Source organism: Vitis riparia, chromosome 1 (assembly GCF_004353265.1).
Source record: "Vitis riparia cultivar Riparia Gloire de Montpellier isolate 1030 chromosome 1, EGFV_Vit.rip_1.0, whole genome shotgun sequence".
NCBI lineage: Eukaryota > Viridiplantae > Streptophyta > Magnoliopsida > Vitales > Vitaceae > Vitis > Vitis riparia.
The window spans coordinates 18,778,307-18,798,848 of record NC_048431.1 but is presented as its reverse complement, the minus strand read 5'-3'; the positions used below and the strand labels follow the sequence as shown (position 1 = coordinate 18,798,848).

The 20,542-nt window shown below is 39.1% G+C and overlaps 1 protein-coding gene across 1 annotated transcript in view; it reads left to right on the top strand.

Moving 5' to 3' along the window:
* Positions 1 to 274: 274 nt before the first annotated feature.
* LOC117910835 overlaps positions 275 to 20,542 on the top strand; it is a 60,001-nt gene continuing 39,733 nt past the window's right edge. Inside the window, exons 1-6 of the mRNA XM_034825010.1 lie at positions 275 to 501; positions 4,611 to 5,018; positions 6,203 to 6,276; positions 6,386 to 6,784; positions 14,309 to 15,653; positions 18,613 to 18,707. Of these exons, the coding sequence (XP_034680901.1) occupies positions 420 to 501; positions 4,611 to 5,018; positions 6,203 to 6,276; positions 6,386 to 6,784; positions 14,309 to 15,653; positions 18,613 to 18,707 (2,403 nt within the window). The 5' untranslated portion in view covers positions 275 to 419. The remainder of the gene's footprint in view (positions 502 to 4,610; positions 5,019 to 6,202; positions 6,277 to 6,385; positions 6,785 to 14,308; positions 15,654 to 18,612; positions 18,708 to 20,542) is intronic.

Here is a 20,542-nt window from a genome sequence, read left to right as displayed (position 1 = left end):
TCTTATGATAAAAAATTATAAATTGAATGATTTATACAAGGTTATACCCCTTTCCTCTTGAAAAACAGGTGACAATCCATCATAAGATAAAAAATTATAGATCGAATGATTTATACAGGATCATACTCCTTTCCTCTTGGCAATGGCAGATTAAGACTGTCATTCTGTAACTCATTAGTGACAGGGTCAGAATTTGTGTTACTTGGGGAAATTTCACTGTGGTTTGAATTCGGTTCTGCCTCATGAACTTGCTCGGGGTATGTTCTTTGCTCTGTTTCCTTTTGAGTCTTCTTCCTGTAGTAGACAATGAAGTCATTGTTGTTGGCAGGTTGTGAGTGAATTGAATGAGGACGAGTTCTAGGTGGCTCAACCATGGTGTCTAAAGACTCAATCATTGGAGGACTTTGACTACGAGGGATATGGGACTGGGGAAAATGAGAATCAAGTGTTTGAAGACTGCTGGTTGTGATTTCTGTTTTCCAAAATTGATATTCTTTAGTGGTATGCTCCCTCTGAATATCAGATTTAGAATATGATTGATTTTCGAAAAATGTTACATCCATGGAGTTATTATAGAATTTTCTGGTTACTGGGGAGTAACATTTGTAGCCTTTCAGGTTTAGTGAATACCTAAGAAATACACACTTGATTGCTGGAAGATTGAGCTTACTTAACACTTTTGATGGAATAGTGGATAGAAGTTGAGTATCTGGATAAGATTTGAGAAGGACTTGGCATGGGGTTTGAAAACGGAGGACACGAGAAAACATTCTATTAATAAGTACAACGTCTCCCCAAAAGAATTTGGGAACATTGGTGGAGAACATTATAGACCTAGTAACTTCTAAAAGGTGTCTATTTTCTCTCGGTAATCCCATTTTGTTAAGGAGTTTCAATGCATGAACTTTGATGAACAATGCCTTCGCTTAAGAGGAAATCTCCCATAATGGAGTTGAAATATTCTCTAGTATTGTTAGTTTTCAACACTTGAATTTTTGCATGGAATTCGATCTGAATCATGTTATTAAAATTTTTGAAAATTTGATCCACTTCCGATTTTTCCTTCATAAGAAATATCCAAGTAATTCTAGTATGATCATCCATAAAAAAAAAAAAAAAAAAACCATCTAGAAATTGTCACATTTTTTATTTTAGAGGACCCCCAAATGTTGCTATGGATCATAGAAAAAGGATAAGATGATTTATATGATTGAAGGGGATAAGAACTGTGAACATGATTTCATAATTGACAAATCTCAAATTCCTCTTTACTTATTAAAAAAAAAAAAAATAATTGACAAATCTCACATTGGAACACTTTAGAATCTTTATTGAATAATGAAGGAAAAAGCTGTTTAAGATACATTAAACTTGGATGACCTTGACAATAGTGCCATAGCATGATAACACTATCGTTATTTGAACTGGAAACTAAAAGAGAACGTGTTGTACAAAATAACTCCCAAACCTCCGAACCTCCGAACCAGACAAACTTGAACTTCTCTTCCCTACTTTGCTCCTCACTCTCCCCAAGTTGGAGCTAGACCGCATCTCCCACCAAGCCCATATTCTTCCTAACTACATTTGCGAAAGTCTCATTTCCAGATGACCATAGAGCTACTCCTCTTCTCTGTTGGAATGACCACTTACCTGGCCTTAGTTGCAAGAACAACCCCTAACGAACGAAGTTTCTTTGTCAAAATGGACCAACCCCCATGGAGACCCCTCCCTTCTAGAAAGATCAAGGCAAACCACTTTGCATTTGCCATGATAACAAAGCAGAAAATGAACCTCCTTGCCCCCATTTGATTGACTCTCCAGCTTGAACTCCCTACCTCCCTTCTTCCATCATTTGCTCCACTTTCGCAACTCTTTGTCTCAAAAGAAGCTTCCACCCCTTCTAACAAGCATCCTAAACTGAGCTCCCTGAATCTCACCTAGACTAAAAAGCCTTTGCCTCATTCCACAATGACACCTCTCAACTTCCCACCAACCTCCTCTATAGAAAGATCAAAGGACTTTGAATCCATTGTAAACCAACACTGTCCTCCTCTCATGGTGACATTATAAAGAGAATTGAATCATAAAGACATAGGAAGTAGCATCCACAAGGCTAATATTTCACACAATCGTCTTCCTCTCTGATGACTAAAATGGACACTGTGAAACATCAGAATCCATCTTTCACCTTTAATAGCATTGGTAACACCATGTATGGTTCCAATTCTATTCTCATCTTGATTTTTGAAAGATTAACTAGCTTTAAAAAGCATCATCTATCTTGGTAACTCTTCCCCGACCCTTCGTCAAATGATGCAAGTGATTCTTGGACCATAAATGGAAGGGAAGGCCTCTAGTTCTATCCAATGTCACCTAAATTCTGAGTACTTAGTGTTTGCCCTTAATGATAATCTCCTTAAAGTTATTGCAAGACCTCTCTTCACTGATACCCTTCCTAACTCTTGAAGCCAACATGCTTTTTCAATGGAATCCATGAAGAACAATTCTTTGAAGATCGAGAATGGTGTAATGGACACCATACCATTCATATCCAAAATACTTGCAATAGCTCTTCCTACCTCTAACCAATCCTCCATCCTAATACTGCTTTTCAAACCACAACTCTAGTCCACTTTTCGATTGGGACATTAGCACCTTAGGCCCTCCTCTTGAACAATACTTGCATAGGATCACTTTACACCACAATGACCACAACTTGCTAACTTCTTAGGTAACATTACCTCTATTTGACTCACCAAAAATGCACTGGAAGGGAATTTTGCCATTGAAGATATCTCTACCCTTAAACCTTCCCACCCTTTGCTTCTAACACTCTTTGAAATCACCTTAACGATATTTCTTTGATTTGTTGCAAACTTCGACAACGTGATGAGCCTTCCTTTCTATTAAAGCATACCTTTAGATGATGTGTCTATGTTTTTCCTCTGAATTTCTTGATGAAACCTAAGGATCTTTCCTGCTCAGATGCATTTTTCAATTGCTCCAACAGCCAACAAATCTCTTCCTTTTCAAAATCCAAAGAGAAGATATTGCTATAACTTCTTTCTGTGATTGAAATCCACTTCCCCCCATCAATTCCTTTGAGCCTTACATCAAAATCTTCTTTTCCATCTCACAAAACCTCCTCCTAGGCTCTCCATAATCATGCCTCAATACTTTGTTTGTCTTTGCTTATATGATTTTGAAGATTGATTTGAAAAGGCCTATGATAATGTGGACTGGGGCCCTGTGGATCATGTATTAGAAAAAAAGGTTTTATTCATTTCTGTTGCAAATGTGGATGAATTGGGATTTAGGGTGCAAGAACCAAGTGATCTATAAGCCACTTTGGTGGGATATAAACTCTCTGAGGTTTTGGGTTGCAAGCTTGGTAAGTTATCATTGACTTATTTGGACTTCCTTAGGAGGCCAATTTCAAGCCTAGGCAGTTTGCAACCTATGTGTGGGGAGGGGGGGGGGGGGGGGGGGATGTTTAAAAGAATATTGGCAACCTGGAAAAGAAAAGGTGTATCACAAGGAGGCACATTAATCCCCATCACAAGCATTTTCTGAAGTTTTCTTGTTATAATAATACATGTCTGTTGGTTATCCTAATTTCAATCGACAATCTGTTGGAGAAGTTGAGAGGGGCATTTTTTGGGAGATCTACATGGGGTTGGGAAATTTTCCATTTGGTCGAGGGGGGGGGGGAGATGTTTAAAAGAATATTGGCAACCTGGAAAAGAAAAGATGTATCACAAGGAGGCACATTAATCCCCATCACAAGCATTTTCTGAAGTTTTCTTGTTATAATAATACATGTCTGTTGGTTATCCTAATTTCAATCGACAATCTGTTGGAGAAGTTGAGAGGGGCATTTTTTGGGAGATCTACATGGGGTTGGGAAATTTTCCATTTGGTCAAGTGGAATAAGAAACCATATGATTGATTAACTTTGAGAGAAGGGGCTTTTCTAGGAGAGGAGCGTGCTTGAACTCAATAATTTGAGAGAGGTGAGTCATATATCATTGTGGGGGAAAGTTATGTTGTTAAAAATGAAGTGGATGAATGTGATTGTGTTCTAAAAGAGATGAGCTACTCTCATGGGAAGGGGTAATGGAAAAGCGTCATGAGGGGAATTCTTTGGGACAAAGTTGGGTGTGGCGGTAACATATACAATCTGAACCTCCTAGTGTAGTGGGACAAAGGGCCTCAGTTCACAATTTTCATTTTTTAACAGTAGAATCGCATTATCTTACATGATCAATAACTTTTGTTATCCTCCCCCTAGGTTTTCTTATATGTTATTGTTTCTCAATATTTTTGTATACTTATGTTTGTATGAAGTTGGCTTATAAATGGAATCATGTATATGGCTATATACATGATTCTCAAGTTTGAAGTCTTTTTCTTTGGTTGCTAGACAATGTGGCTTGGGGTACTATTTTTATCATTATGTGTTCTTGAGCGCTAACTGTTTGCCCTCTATATCAACATACTATTTTATTCTTGTGCATCTACACTTTTTAGCTAGTTGTAAGCTTTAGATATTTTACCATTTGAAAGAATTCTTTATGATAATGCTGATAAACTTGATGTTTGATATGCAGGGTCTGGTGAGGCTCAATCCCTTATGAAGGAATTAGCTAATGTAGTTACTGAGAAGCAAGAGAAACTTGGTGCCATAAAACTGATGCTTATATACAGAAATAGTGAAAAGGTGCTGGCAGATGCCCTTGGTGCTATGGAGGAAATAACAATTCTAAACTACCACCATTCTGTGCCTTATAAGTATCAAGGAAGACTTCGACCACAAAACATATTATCTTCTGCTTATTCTCTTATGTCATTTTTTCCTGAAGAACTTCCCCTCAAACCCCTAAAAACTCACGAGGAATTGAAACTGTTTCTTGAATCAACTGACAAAGCTTTACTTCTCCTGGAATTTTGTGGATGGACCCCCAGATTGTTGGCAAAGGGGAAGAACAATGGAACTGAAGATGCCTTTGGTGAACAAGGTGTCTCAAACTCTGGAACTTAAGTCTTTTTCTTCATCCAATGCATCTGTTATGCATGTGTGGTTCTTAACATCAGCTTGAATGAAATTCAAGCTCAATATTATCCAGAATGCTTTTTATGGCTAATTGTCCCTTTCCCCTTTTGGTGTATAACTCAAACGAATGGTTGGACAACGCATATGTTAATTGTCCATGTTGCTTGGAGCTTGTTTAGATTTTGCCTAGCTTCCATGCTTTACTTGTATTGTGTTCTTGTTTGTGTATGTTGTAAGAGAGCCTAGAAGAACACTACTCCTTTACTGCAATATCAATATGCCCTGACATGTATATTTTAGTAATAAAATCTTAGTGGAGAGGGATATACCATATAATACAATTATAGAGCAGGAAATATTTGAAGAGATCATAGGACAAATTTTGTTGTGAATGATGAGATTTTGTTAGTTGGTCTGAACTCCATTTGGTGTTTTCTCCTCCTATTTATGCTTGAGTGACACATCTTAGTTTGCTGATCCTGTTGTGTCTTAGCAAGCATGTGTGTGTCTCCACATGAACTAAAGTAATGGACAGTCTGCTGGTCACACAAAATGAAGTTTGCCTAATATATGAATTCCCGATATATAGGTGATGTTGCATGCATGGTCTTAATGTTCTCAAAACTGGTTGAGCATCCATCAAGATCTCTCTTCTCTGCAGGTCTCGAGATCTCTTCAGTTGAGATCTCTCTTTTGATATTTCTCCAGGTGGAGGTAGCAATGGTAGTTGGTACTGGTCTGGTTGTATTACAGTTCTAATGTGTAAATAAGTTGCTTTTGGACACTGTATGTTATTTAATAGTTTAAATCATATGGCAGTATATATGTTGGAATTGTATATATTTATCTTTAGCAGCACTTACTTTTAACACCCTACCCATCATATAATATTGTGCACACATTTAGCTTATGATGTTTTGAATTTAAATTATGATTTTTACTTTTTATTGATCTCTTTTAAAGTTTCATTTTATATTTCTATATTGTTTTTATTAAATAATTTTTTTTTACCAAATAAATGTTATTATTGGAAAGATGAGAACTTGATGTTCCCTTAGTCTCAGTATCTCAGTCCACATCAAGATTGAATATAATTATTGCATTGTCATTTTGTTCATTTATGACATTGACGAAAGCTTTGCATTGCAGGGGTTCCATTTGGATTAGATTTCAAGGGAGAGACAAATATAACACTTGAACCAAGAGGGAACGAAAACCAGAAGGTGGATGATATTTTCTAATTGCACTTCATTACAAGGCTGATTGGAATAAAAATGGAGGTGCATGTCTTGGAAATTTATTCCTCATATTTTCCTTTTTTCTCAAAAACAGGGAATGCAAAATGAAAAGCTGAACTGTGGCATTGAAAATGGGTTTAATGACATTCCTTGGCTTGGAGATTTCAGCAGAGTAAATGACAGTGATCCTTACCTGGAAACTGAGAATATAACACCTGGGGTTAAGTTGTCCTGTACCATTGAAGAGTTTAAGCAGTTTGATTTTTTTCTCTCGAAGTTCATGACAGTTGCAGGAGAGTTCTTCCTGCCCTTAGAACGGCAAAGATTTGGTCTAGTTTCTAATAGATCTCTGCTTTCATCTCTGGATATTGGAGATTCTGGTTCATGGTTTGCAATGGTTTACTTTGCTGGATGTCCCTCTTGTTCAAAGATTCTGAAGGAAGGGGATGACCTCCGTAGTGTTTTACAGACGCAAAATTCACTTGTTGCAGAGGTAAGTTACCTGTTTTGCAGTAATCTTTTTGTTAATCTAAGTGGTGCATGAGAATTCTTTGCATCATACTGCCTGTCTTTTTCCAGAATCCTGTATGCCCATATCTTGTTAGATGTATGACATGTTTAACTCATTGTGAAATCTGGACCATTACCTGAACTACACCATCTCATACAAGTTAAATGATGAGGCTTGTATCATATGTATCTTCGTCTTATCATATGTGGATCTGTTAACTGCATGGCTAGACTGTTGCAATATCTTTGTGACTGTGGTGGGCATGTATTGCTTGTCTGATATCCTGCACCTTGCTCAATATCATCAAGTGTCTATTTCCAAGGTAATTACGTTTTTCTGATTGCAGTCTTTGGATTATCTTATATACCATGATACACATCTCCAACCAGCTGAGCTGCCTGTCTGGACACTTTGCTGGTTGTATAGTTAATTGCTTTTATGGCCTCAATAACTGTAAATTTCTTACTGGTTCTACATCGATGAGAATGAAGTGCAAAGCTGAAAGGATTATCGTGGAGAAAAAATCTTTTCAGGTAGAGTTTGAAGGTTCGAATGGTGGAACGTGGGTATCGGTAACAGAGAGGAGCCGAGGTTTCGTAGTTTCAATAGGATTTGACATGGAGGAGTTGGATTGGCTGATGGAGCATTTGAAGAAAGCTGTGGAGGTGGAGGCTTCCAGGGGTTTTGTACGAAAGATCAGGGGCAAGACTAAGACCCTCTTGATGGAGATATGCTTCAATAACAGAGGGCGGTTCATGAGAATTACAGAACTTGTTACAAAAAGGAAACCTCTCTTTCTTGTCGTCCCCGAGGGCGTCAATGGGAAAGGATGGGAAGATCTTAGGAAGGCAATTCTATCAGTGCAAGAGTATTATGAACGAGACGGAGGAGCTTCGAAGGAGAAGAATGGTGATATTCAGATGAATGGGGACACTTTCAGAGGAGGACGGTCATATGCAGAAGTGGTGGCAGAGGCTGGTTTGAGGACTGGAGGTACGTGGTCAACTGGAATATGGGCCAGAGCTGTAATATGTGAAAGCCAAGAAAAAGTCCAAGACTGGACTCACGAAGGAAGAGCCATTGCGAGGATGATGGGGATGAAAGGAATGGTGTCCATTAACCCCATTTCCGCTTTTAAAGGATGTTTCTTTGTGAGTTCAACAAGGAGAGCGGAAAGGGTTCACGATCAGGGAAGACTTTTAGTGAAAGGAAGAACGATTCTGCTAAGGAAATGGTCGCCTAAGGAAATATGGTGGTTCAAGGAAAGTTCAGGAGGGGCTGGATAGTTCTGAAAGGTCTCCCTTTCCATTTGTGGGATGAAATCCAGTTGAAGTTCATTTTGAAGCAATGGGGGAGAGTAACGAAGGTGGCAAAGGAAACTTTGAAGTTGGTGGACTTGACGAGGGTGAAGCTGTGGGTGGAGATGCTTCCAAACGTCGTGTTACCAGCGATGCTTGAGGTGGAAGATGGAGAATGGTCCTATACAGTAGCAGTTTCAGTCATCGGAGAAGACGACGATGCCGACGCTGTCACGTCTGAAATCAACCGTAGCAGGAACGAGTGGGTGAGAGTGGGTGGTTGCGTCTCTCAGTTGCCAAAAGTTGCAGAAAGGCTACGAGGCAATGTTAGGGACATCGAGTGCTACAGAAAGAGGAGTCTTCCCCGGGCACGTCATCGGCAATCAAGGATGCGTTTGGCAGAGAAAGGGGGAGATAGGAGGAGGATGGAGCAGATCGGGTCAGCTGATTTTATTGGGCCTGAGAATGAGTCCTCCTCTAAAGCCCACAAGGTTAGGGCCCAAAGTGGGATGAGGCTTAGTGGGCTTCAAGGTGACCCAAAACCTCAAGCCCATCAGTCTGCATCGACGTCGTCCCTTTCTCCCCAGCGAGATGCTTCTCCTACAAAGGCGATCGCGAAGTTCAGTCTAGATGATGCAAGGGCCGGCGCCGAGGCTTTATTTGGAGAAGAAGGTCGGGCCGTTGAGCTAAAGGCCCAGTCTCTTCCCAACCCTAGGCCATCTTCAGACAACACCGTGGGCTGTAAGTGTAAAGGCCCATCGGGTTTGGGCCAAATCTTAGGAGGAATGAAGTCCTCTGATATGGAAGTCTCGTCGCGAAGGGAAGAGATCGAAGCGAGGAAGGGGAAAGCCCCGCGGTTCACACGAGAGATGCTACGCAGGAGGAAGAGTCGGCAATCTCAAAGAAGACGTGGTCTATCCTCTTCCCTCCAAGCGCCGATCGACGACAGGGAGCTCAGTGTCGCAGTGAGCCTATTATCATACGGGGATCGTCGTCGTCAAGTAAAGACCGCATCATGGAAGAGGAGTTTGGGATGGGTTTTCAGATGGAGCGAGGAATCATAGTGAATCCTCTCTCCAGATGTCCTCTGACTGGCAATATTTCGAAGGAGGACACCTCGGCGAGCTGCGTGGAAGTCAACCGAGGGCTAATGGGACGAGTGGGGTCTGATCCTCGTGGCTATTCAGACATGGTTTCACCGTCTAAGTCAATAACCAGAGGTAAAGGACCAAACTTTGAGGGGATTTGTGAAATTCCGGGAGCCAAAATCTTGGAGGTATGTCAGCCCTTTTCTTCTCAGCCACCCGAGTCTCCTTCTCTTCCTTTCTGTAGTCCGGATTCTCCATTGATGAATCCCTCTGGTCCTCTTCTTCCCAATTCAGTCCCTCTTCCTCAGTCTCCTACGGAAAATCAAGGCATCTCAAATTTTTTTTATGAAAAAGGTGGTGTTGACTGTTTAAAATCTGGTGACATCCCTGACCGCGCTGAGGTGGAGAACCAGTGTGCTTTATCTAACCAGATGACCGAGTGCTGTACCCCTAAGGAATCTATTGTCAGGTCGCATAAGGAGGATTCGGATTTCCTTATTGATGGCCTGTCCCCCGGGAAAATGGCCAAAGTGCGAGAGGTATTATGTTCTCTTGACATTAAGGTGTATTCTAGGAGGAAGAATAGAGGCCCCACAGGTTATTGAGACTTGTTGGTTTTGGCTCGGAAGGATAGGGTCTTCGTGTTTTCCCATGAAAATCATAAGCTGGAACGTGAGGGGTTTGGGTTCTAGGAATAAGCGTAGGATGGTTAAAGATTTTCTTAGGTCAGAGAATCCGGATGTTGTGATGATTCAGGAAACAAAGAAGGAGAAGTGTGATAGAAAGTTTGTGGGAAGTGTCTGGACGATCAGAAATAAGGATTGGGTCGCTCTTCCCGGCGTCTGGGGCATCAGGTGGGATTTTGATCATCTGGGATTCAAAAAAGCTGTGTAGAGAGGAGGTGGTAATAGGATCTTTCTCGGTCTCAGTCAAGTTCTCTTTGGACGAATGTGGACCTCTTTGGATTTCTGCTGTTTATGGTCCAAATAGTCCCTCACTTAGGAAGGATTTTTGGGTGGAACTTTTTGACATATATGGATTAACTTACCCGCTATGGTGTGTGGGCGGTGATTTTAATGTCATTAGGAGAAGCTCAGAAAAAATGGGGGGTTCTAGCCTAACTCCAAGCATGAGGGACTTTGATAGTTTTATTAGAGAATGTGAGTTGCTTGACCCGCCTCTTCGGAATGCTTCATTCACTTGGTCGAATATGCAAGAGTCTCCCGTGTGTAAGAGATGGACCGTTTTCTCTACTCAAATGAGTGGGGGATGCTCTTCCCCCAAGGCCTTCAAGAAGCCTTAATCAGAAGGACATCGGATCATTGGCCAATTGTTTTGGATACCAACCCGTTTATGTGGGGGCCAACACCTTTTAGGTTTGAGAATATGTGGTTACAACACTCTAAATTCAAGGAGAACTTTAAAGATTGGTGGAGTGGGTTTCAAGGAAACGGATGGGAAGGTCATAAGTTCATGAGGAGACTTCAATATGTTAAAGCTAAATTGAAGGAGTGGAATAAGTTTTCTTTTGGAGAGCTTAGAGAAAAGAAAAAAAGTATTCTCAATGATTTAGCTAACTTTGATGCCATTGAGCAGGAAGGGGGTCTCAATCCTGATTTGTTAAGCCAAAGAGCCTCAAGAAAAGGGGAGCTAGAGGAATTAATATTGAGGGAGGAAATTCATTGGAGACAAAAAGCCAAAGTGAAATGGGTCAAGGAAGGGGATTGCAATTCTAAGTTTTATCATAAAGTGGCTAATGGCAGGCGGAATAGGAAATACATCAAGGAGTTGGAGGATGAGAGGGGCTTAGTGCTGAAGAACGCCGAGAGTATCACAGAGGAGATCTTACAGTACTTTGAAAAGCTTTACACAAATCCTACAGGAGAGTCTTGGGGTGTTGAAGGATTAGATTGGTCCCCTATCTCGAATGAGAGTGCGCTAAGGTTAGACTCCCCTTTCACTGAAGAAGAGATTTATAAGGCCATTTTCAGTTGGATAGGGACAAGGCTCCGGGGCCAGATGGCTTTACTATTGCCGTATTCCAAGAGAGTTGGGATGTGATTAAGGAGGATTTGGTGAGAGTGTTCGCGGAATTTCATAGGAGTGGAATTATCAATCAAAGCACTAATGCCTCTTTCATTGTTCTAATACCCAAAAAGAGTCTGTCAAAGAGAATATCAGACTTTAGACCCATTAGTTTGATTACTAGTCTCTACAAGATAATAGCCAAAGTGCTCTCAGGGCGTCTAAGAGGGGTTTTACATGAGACCATCCACTATACTCAAGGCGCTTTTGTTCAAGGGAGGCAAATATTGGACGCGGTTCTTATAGCGAATGAGATAGTGGATGAGAGAAGAAGGTCAAGGGAGGAAGGTGTCGTATTCAAAATAGACTTCGAAAAGGCATACGATCACGTGAAGTGGGATTTTTTGGATCACGTGTTAGAAAAGAAGGGGTTCAGTCCTAGATGGAGGAAATGGATGAATGGATGCTTATCTTCGGTATCTTATGCAATCTTGGTGAATGGTAGTGCTAAAGGGTGGGTTAAGGCATCAAGAGGATTGAGACAAGGCGACCCTTTATCCCCTTTTTTGTTTACTTTAGTCGCAGATGTACTGAGTAGGATGCTTATGAGAGCTGAGGAAAGAAATTTGATGGAGGGTTTCAGGGTGGGTAGGAATAGAACTAGGGGTGTCCCATTTGCAATTTGCTGATGACACCATATTCTTTTCTAACTCAAGGGAGGAAGAGTTGCAGACTCTGAAGAGTCTTTTGTTAGTGTTTGGGCACATTTCTGGGCTCAAGGTCAATCTTAACAAGAGTAGTATTTATGGCATCAATCTTGATCAGGTTCATCTTTCAAGATTGGCTGAGATGCTCGATTGTAAGGCGTCTGGATGGCCTATTCTTTATCTGGGTCTCCCCTTGGGTGGGAACCCTAAGGCGCATGGCTTTTGGGATCCAGTGATTGAGAGAATCTCAAGTAGATTAGATGGGTGGCAAAAGGCCTACTTATCTTTCGGGGGGAGGATAACTCTTATCCAATCTTGTCTTACCCAGTTGCCAAGTTACTTCCTTTCTTTATTCAAAATTCCCGCTTCAGTGGCTGCAAAAATCGAGAGGTTGCAAAGGGATTTTTTATGGTCAGGGGTTGGGGAAGGCAAAAGGGATCATTTAGTGAGGTGGGATGTGGTGTGCAAACCGAAGACAATAGGGGGTTTGGGTTTGGGGAATATTTCTTGGAGGAATCTCGCTCTTCTAGGGAAATGGTTATGGAGGTACCCTAGAGAGGGTTCAGCTCTTTGGCATCAGGTCATTTTAAGCATTTATGGTGCACACTCTAATGGTTGGGATGCTAACACTCTAGTCAGATGGTCACATCGCTGTCCTTGGAAGGCTATTGCTCAAGTCTTTCAGGGGTTTTCTTTGATTACTCGGTTCGTGGTAGGAAACGGGGAAAGAATTCGGTTCTGGGAAGATTTGTGGCGGGGGGACCAACCTTTGGGAACCCAATATCCAAGACTATTTAGAGTAGTTGTGGATAAAAACATTTCTATTTCTTCAGTTCTCGGTCCATCTCGGCCTTTCTTGTGGAATTTGAATTTCCGCCGTAACCTGTCAGATTCTGAGATTGAGGACTTAGAAGGCCTCATGCGCTCTCTTGATGATTTGTATCTCTCTCCTTCGGTCCCAGATGCTAGATTATGGCCATTATCCTCTTCAGGGCTTTTTTCAGTCAAATCCTTTTTTCTAGCATTATCTCAATCTTCTGGATCTCCTCAGAACTTTCCTTCAAAGTTCGTGTGGAAGTCTCAAGTTCCTTTCAAAGTGAAGTCCTTTGTCTGGTTAGTGGCACACAAGAAGGTGAATACTAATGACATGTTGCAAGTGAGAAGACCCTACAAGGCCCTTAGTCCTGATATTTGTATCCTGTGCATGAAGCACGGGGAATCAGCAGATCACCTTTTTCTGCATTGTTCCTTGACGATTGGGTTGTGGCACAGGTTATTTCAGTTAGCTAAGATGGATTGGGTTTCTCCAAGGAGCATATATGACATGATGTCCATCAAATTTCAAGGCTTCGGTAATTCTAAGAGAGGGGTAGTCTTGTGGCAAGCTGCGAGCATAGCTCTAATTCGGGTTGTGTGGTGGGAAAGAAACGCAAGGATTTTCGAGGATAAAGCAAGGAATTCAGAGTCCCTTTGGGACTCTATAGCTTTCCTTGCTTCCCTTTGGGCTTTCTGTTCCAAGGCATTTAAGGGGACCCCCCTTAATGTGATTCAGTTGGATTGGATAGCGGTGTGTTCTCCTTAGGGATTGGTCCTTAGTGGGAGTTCGTTTGTTTTTGTGTTTTTTCCTGTATTTTAGTTGTCTTTGGTGGGAGGATTTCTCATCCTTCTTCTTGTACTTCTTTTTATATTAATATATCTTTGTGGCGTTTCCAATCAAAAAATAACTGTAAATTTCTTGAAAAGGTACATCTGCTGAACCTGATGGTTGTCCCATAATTGATCAAATCCTGCATATGCATTTACAGCAGAGTGTATTATAGATAGAGGGCCATATCTTTCAATAACTTCCAATGATATAGTCAATACCCTGTCTCTCTTATTAGAATGATTCAATTTAATCTGGTTCTCGCTTGTTTTGGATGTTGCTTTTTGATGCATCTTTGTATGCAGATCACAGTGCATCCTTTCAAGAACTACAGTCTGCACTAGAATAATTTTATCTTGGTTGTAGGAAATACAATGATCTTGCTGGGCCATGGTATTTTAAAATAATAATTGATTAATATTTTCAGCATGAAAACATGTTTTTGGCTGGTAATGATTTCAGAAAAAAATATCATCTACATGCGACAAGCCATCCCTTTTCATGACACTCATTTCTTATAATACAGTATAGATAAGCTACAGATTGCCAAGTATGACTTCCATTTGTGCCAATTATGACTATGACATGCCAATTATGAAATCCACAGATTCTAATGTTTGTTGATCCATGAGGCGCCTCCTTATTTGTCATTTTGCCTCTACCTCTTCTCTCTTATTCTCTAGATTAATTAGTGTGTTTTTTATTCTGTATTTTGATTCCTCACCTGTCTTTCTATCTTGTAGATGGAAGATGATGGGCATGATACTGAGCCTACTTTACCTTTGAGTGAGCCATCAGTTGTTCTTTTTGTGGATAGATCATCCGATTCATCAAGAATTAGACGAAAGAGTAAGGCAGCTCTGAATGCTTTTAGAGAATTAGCACTGGACTATCAGATATCATTTCAAATGGGCGGACAAAGTGACAATAAGCCTGATAAACCCTCTCTCCAAGTTTATCATGCATCAGGGAGTAAATTTGGACATCCTAAGTTATCGGTATCTCCAACAAGTCAAGAGATGAAAGCAAAGGATAAGATATCTGTCATGGTTATAAATAAGGGTAAACGTTTGGATAGCATAACTTCAGATTTACAAGGTAGTTCCTTGAATGAGATCTTGGGATACTTGCTTCAGCATAAGAAAAAGGCAAAATTAAGCTCACTCGCGAAGGAGGTAGGATTCCAACTTCTATCTGATGACTTTGATGTCAAAATAGCTGATACATCAACATCACAGGCTGAACCTCAGTCTAGTCAAGTTTCACCAGAACTGTCTGTGGAAGGCCTTGTTGAAAATAGTGCTGATTTGGACAAGGATCAGTCACTATATACTGCAGGCATATCTGCTGTGAACATGGCTGAAGAATCTAAAACTACTGTTGTTGAACCTTCTTCTGAGCATGGCAAAGAGAGGACAACTCATGTTGTTACAAGCACACAGTCACCATCTATAGAACCTGCCCAATTTCTTGCAAGTCATGAACTTGCAATAACTGAAGATCTGAAGGTGGAAGAAAAAGGTTTTTCACAGTTAGACCAATTAGGGAAACAACAGAAATACTCTCAGGGTTTTAAAGGTTCCTTTTTCTTTTCTGATGGTGGCTACAGGTTACTTAGAGCTCTAACTTCTGGTTCAAAGATTCCATCAGCAGTAATAATTGATCCTATTTTGCAGCAGCATTATGTTTTTCCAGAAAATACATTGTTTAGTTATTCTTCACTGGCTACTTTTCTTGATGGTTTTTGTAATGGAAGCCTTCTTCCATATCAACACTCTGATTCTGTTGTTCTAAGCCCTAGGGAGGCCCCACGTCCACCATTTGTTAATCTAGATTTTCATGAGGTGGATTTTATCCCTCGAGTTACAACCCATACGTTCTCGGAGCTGGTTCTTGGTTTTAACAAATCTAGCAGTCAATATGGTGGCCATGCTTGGAAGAAAGATGTGTTGGTCCTTTTCACCAACAATTGGTGTGGATTTTGCCTGAGAATGGAACTGGTTGTTCGTGAAATATACCAGGCAATAAAGGGCTACATGAACATGTTGAAGAGTGGATCTGAGAATGGACAATCGATATTTAGCAGCAGTAAGTACTTTTTCTTCTGTCAGTAATTACTGAAGTTTATTGTCTCTTTTTATTAATTCTTTTTCCTTCACTTGCTTATATTGGCATTCCAAGTAAATGCATCTTTTTCTGCTTTATATTTTCTCACTGTTGTTTAAATCATGGTATATCCATCTCATTCTGGTAATTGTAAGCTGTAGAATCTTTCTCAATGCCATGTCATGCATAATAATCCAATGGTTGATAGCTGCATTGATGCATGTAATTTATTGATGGCCTCTATACCTTCAGATTGAAATCAGAATTCATGGACCACTATTAGAAGAATTAAAAGAAAAATATTAATAAAAAATCCATAAAAAATTCAAATCCAAAAGAGAGAAGAGAAGATATTTTTATATTTGCAACCCCAAAATGAGTTCTTCCATCTGGAAAACCCAATTTTCAAAGAGCTATTAACATCTTTTAGAGAACACTCTTGAAAATGTTGTGTCTCCCACTTACTCCTTCCATCTTGAAATGTCAAAAATGCTATAGATAGAAATGACTGTCATGCTGTTGTTAAAATGACACATATGCAAAGAGGGAAAGGAAACTCTATGGAAAGGTACATTGTTTAGCAGAGAAATCTGGCAATATTCTGCTTCTTTCAGCCATAAATGGATTTGGTTCTATAGGCTGCACAATTCTCATCTTCCAGCTGTTTGTAAATTATGTCCATTTTCCTTCACTCTCATCTTCTTGTACTTTCTATTTTACTTACATGTAAATGCATATATACATATGTATGCACACACACATATGAATACTTAAATATAATAGGAAAACAATCCTAATCAAATACTCTTAATATGAATACATAAAATATATAAAAATATATCTAAATACATTTCTAATGATACAACAATTATCTTTAATGTGCTAAGTTTATTTGAACTTCATGCCTCATGAATGCTCCCCTCCCACCCTCCCCCCCTCTCTCTCTCCAATTTCTATGTTGAATGAACTGATTCTCCTTAAAATATTTTTTGTTTGCCTTTCTTCCCCTTTATTTTCTTTGCAAAGGTTTAAGATGCATGAAATCTGGTGCCAATAGAAAAATTGGAGCCCCCCTAAAACTTAGCTGGGTTCTTAACTCAGCAGAAAAGATAAGAAAAAAGTGAAAAAAAAGGAGTAAAATCCCTTCTTGGAAAAAAATTTGAAAGAGAGATTCTTAATAACCATTTTTATTGAATGAATAATTGAGTAAAATCTCAAAAAAGAAGAAAGATTGACAAAGAAAAATGGATGAAGATGAGCTAATTTTGAATAAAGATGATTTTTGTTAATATGATAATTATAAACAAAAAGTCTAGTAGGGGAAACAATTATGAAAACATAAATCATTTCTTAAAAACAATAAAAATTTAAAAAAAATTACTGGAAAAAACCCTAATCCCTTATTTTCAAAAGCTGAATCCCCGATGCAAATTTGCACTTTTTTGTTTTTCTTTTCCCAAAAAATGTTCACTCGTTTTCACTAAAAGCGAACAAGAATGATTCATAAGTTCAAAGATAAAATTTACATAAATGCCTCATATCATTGGACAGTAGGGATCCTAGTTTGATCCAACTGTAGAAAATGATGAAAATGATAGAGATTATGGAGATGAGGATGGTATGAGTCAAGTTGAAAGAAATGAGATGGACGAAGAGGTTGTTGTGGATGAGATTTGTCTTAAGTGATAAATGTTGTTCCATCGGAAATAATGAACATAAAATGTTATAAACAAGATAAGGGATAAGAATATGAAGATGACAGGGTTGCAATACGAACCGGGTTTGCAATATTTAAGGTTGTTTTTTCTTTTTTATTGGTTTTTATGTTACTGTTGAGCCTTACTAATATATGTAAAGAGGAGCAATCTTGGAATTTCTTGAATGTTAGGGAAGGTCAGTTGACAGTTGATGATCAAAGTGTTTGACTGAAATGTTAGGGAAGGTCTGTGTAATAATATTTGAAAAGAAAGGATTGCTGCATGTAATTTTGCCATACCTCAGAGGAGGTTAATGTAATTTTCCATATGATGAAATCATAATTAGAATAAAAAACTTAAATATTTGGAATCCGTATTCAAGTGAATTTCTAGTGCTAAAACAATTGTATTTTAAAGCACTAAGGTAGTTTGGTCTTAGCATATTTCTTGAATGCTCCTACATCAGGTCTTTATTTTGAGTCTTTGTTTTTATACTTTTGACTGTGCCAATGGGGCTTCTCCCTCTTTTGTTATTTATTATATTCATTAAAGAGAATGGTAATCAGCTAACTTGTCTCATTTGAACATATGCTGAGGGACAGTTTTTTTTTGCTTAAGAAAATCTTATTTTAACATGGACAGAGTTTTAGACTTGTGTTTTTCTAACAGAAAGACTTTCTTTTGGGAACCATGAGGGCAATATTCTCTAGATCAGCAGGTCTTGACTTAGTTATTGAAGTAGAAATCCTTGTTATGATGAAAGCCTTTATAGTGGAGGGGGATTCAACACTGGTGCTTCTATGGGCTTCACAAGGAAAGAGTGAACCTTGGAAGTTTTATTCTTGGTTTTCTCTTTTATCTCTCTAGAGGTTTAAGGTGCGTTGACAGAGGCTTTTCTAATGGCTGCATGAGTGCGGATTCTGTTGGTTTTGTTATATTGTTGTAAGTTCTAAATGGAGGGTGTTCAGGGATATTTGTTGTTCAAAGGATGGCTTATCCTTCCCTATTTTGCTCCCTTTTTGTTAATAATGAAGTTTTTGGTTTCCTATTGAAGTAGTGATTGATCTGGTGTACACACTGCATGATTTTAGACATAATATGATTTGCTATTTTTTTTTTCCTAATTTAATATTTGAACTCAAGAAAATCTTTTTTCTCTAATACTATTGATGGAAGAAATGTTAGAATGAAGAAAAAACTTCCTAGAAATTTTATGACCTAACAAGTGGTTACCTATGTCACAGATAACTCAAAGGATGCTACTTTGAAGCTCCCACTGATTTACTTGATGGATTGCACATTGAATGAATGTAGTTTGATTCTAAAATCAAATGATCAGGTGCATCTTGTCGAATCCACATTTTGCTTATTTTATATAGTATTTATGCCTTTGTTTGCTTTGTTTTCCTAGGATTTTTTGTGGATTCATGGGTTCACGCACTGGGTTTTTCATGACCCAGGCTCTATTAGGCATTGCAACTGGCTCAGCCACTGTTTGGTTCCTTTTGCTTCTTGGACCTTGCTTATGTAATATTTTCTCCAAACCATTTTTTTAGGCAAATAGGAAAGTATATTAGAATGAGCCCCTAACATAAAAGGGGTTCTATTCATATGTATACATGAAGGACACAGGCAGCACACTAAGGTAAAGAAAGAAACCTACAACAGTACAAGTTAATGTCCTCATACTATCATCAAACTCATAGAAAGGCCAGGTAGCTAACACATGCCCCCTGTTATCCACATGAAAAACGTGTTTAGAAGCACATCTTCACTATCAAACGTGATCTCTTCACACCAGCAAACTTCTGTCATTACCCTGTTCCCGATGGATCTAAATAAATAGAGGATCACTTTACAAATCAACTTGCCCTTGGCTCCCACAAAAGCACCAAACCAACTAAGATGAAAAACTTTAATTGAACAAGGAAAGATTGAAGAAACATCAAACAAGGAGAACACCATGGACTGTGGACTAATCAACTACAATGAAAGAGGATGTCATCAGCAGACTCTAAATCTTGATTGCAAAGACAGCTTAAGCATACTCCAACCTCCACTCATTAGCCGATTAACAATCAACTTAGTATCAGTGATAACTAGAAGAATGGAACTTGCAAGGCATCTTGAGTTTCTAATCAACTTAGTAGGGAATGTGTGAAGGTCTCCCAATACCTGGGACTTATGATATGATCTGACTGTGATAGAGTTCCTATTAGCAATCTTCCTTGTAAATTTGTCTTCCAGGCTGCTAGAAACAGAATAAGTGCTCAGCAAATGTAGAAAGGAGTCCACCAAAGTCACCTACCTATCCAAAAGGTTTCTCCTTATCCTTGGATTCCATTAAGCACCAACCCAATAATCTAAAACCCAAGTCTTCTTATGGACTGTAAAATTAAATAACCTCAGGAAACATTCATATAGAAGCTCCCCACCACACCAATGGCCAAGCCAAAATTTGACAACCATTACTAATAGAAACCTTCATCCTCAAGAAAAAAGTCAGCCCCACCACACCAATGGTCAACCATTGCCAAGCCAAAAATTTCTCTAGGCATTTCAATTGCCTAGGATAACAATCCACCATCCAATCACCTCTATATGGAAACAACTTAATATTTTCTGCTAGTAGCAGACAAGAAACCTCCCTTATAAAGAAGAGTAAAACAGGATGGCATATTGATTGAATAAAATATTGTTAAAAATTTGGATTCTACTATTGCACTTGGAAATATGATGGGTGGCTTTGTCAAATTCTAGATGTTGCTAGCAATTTGGGTTGCTCCTCTGTTGGTCTCCTTGTTTAGCAAATTGTGTTGTCTATCATTTAGCAAAACGAGGAGCCTAGCTTCAGGCTTCTCTTCTAGAGGATTTCTTAACTCCTTAAGGAGTGTAGAGTTGCTCTAACTTGTACAAGGTCGTGTTATATTCTTGAGATGTAATGTTATCCTATTGTTCCTACTTGAGAAGTTCACTTTCTTTCTTTGTTCAATTAGTTATCTTTTTGGAAGCACTTCTCTTCAGTCATTTGTACTTAAACAATCATATTAGTGAATCAGTATATTTCTAATAAAAAAGAAATAAAAAATGCAATAGGATACCACAAAGCTTCTTGCCTAGCATGTAGTGCAATAGGGTAAGGACTCGAGCAGAGAGAAACTACTAGTTATCAAA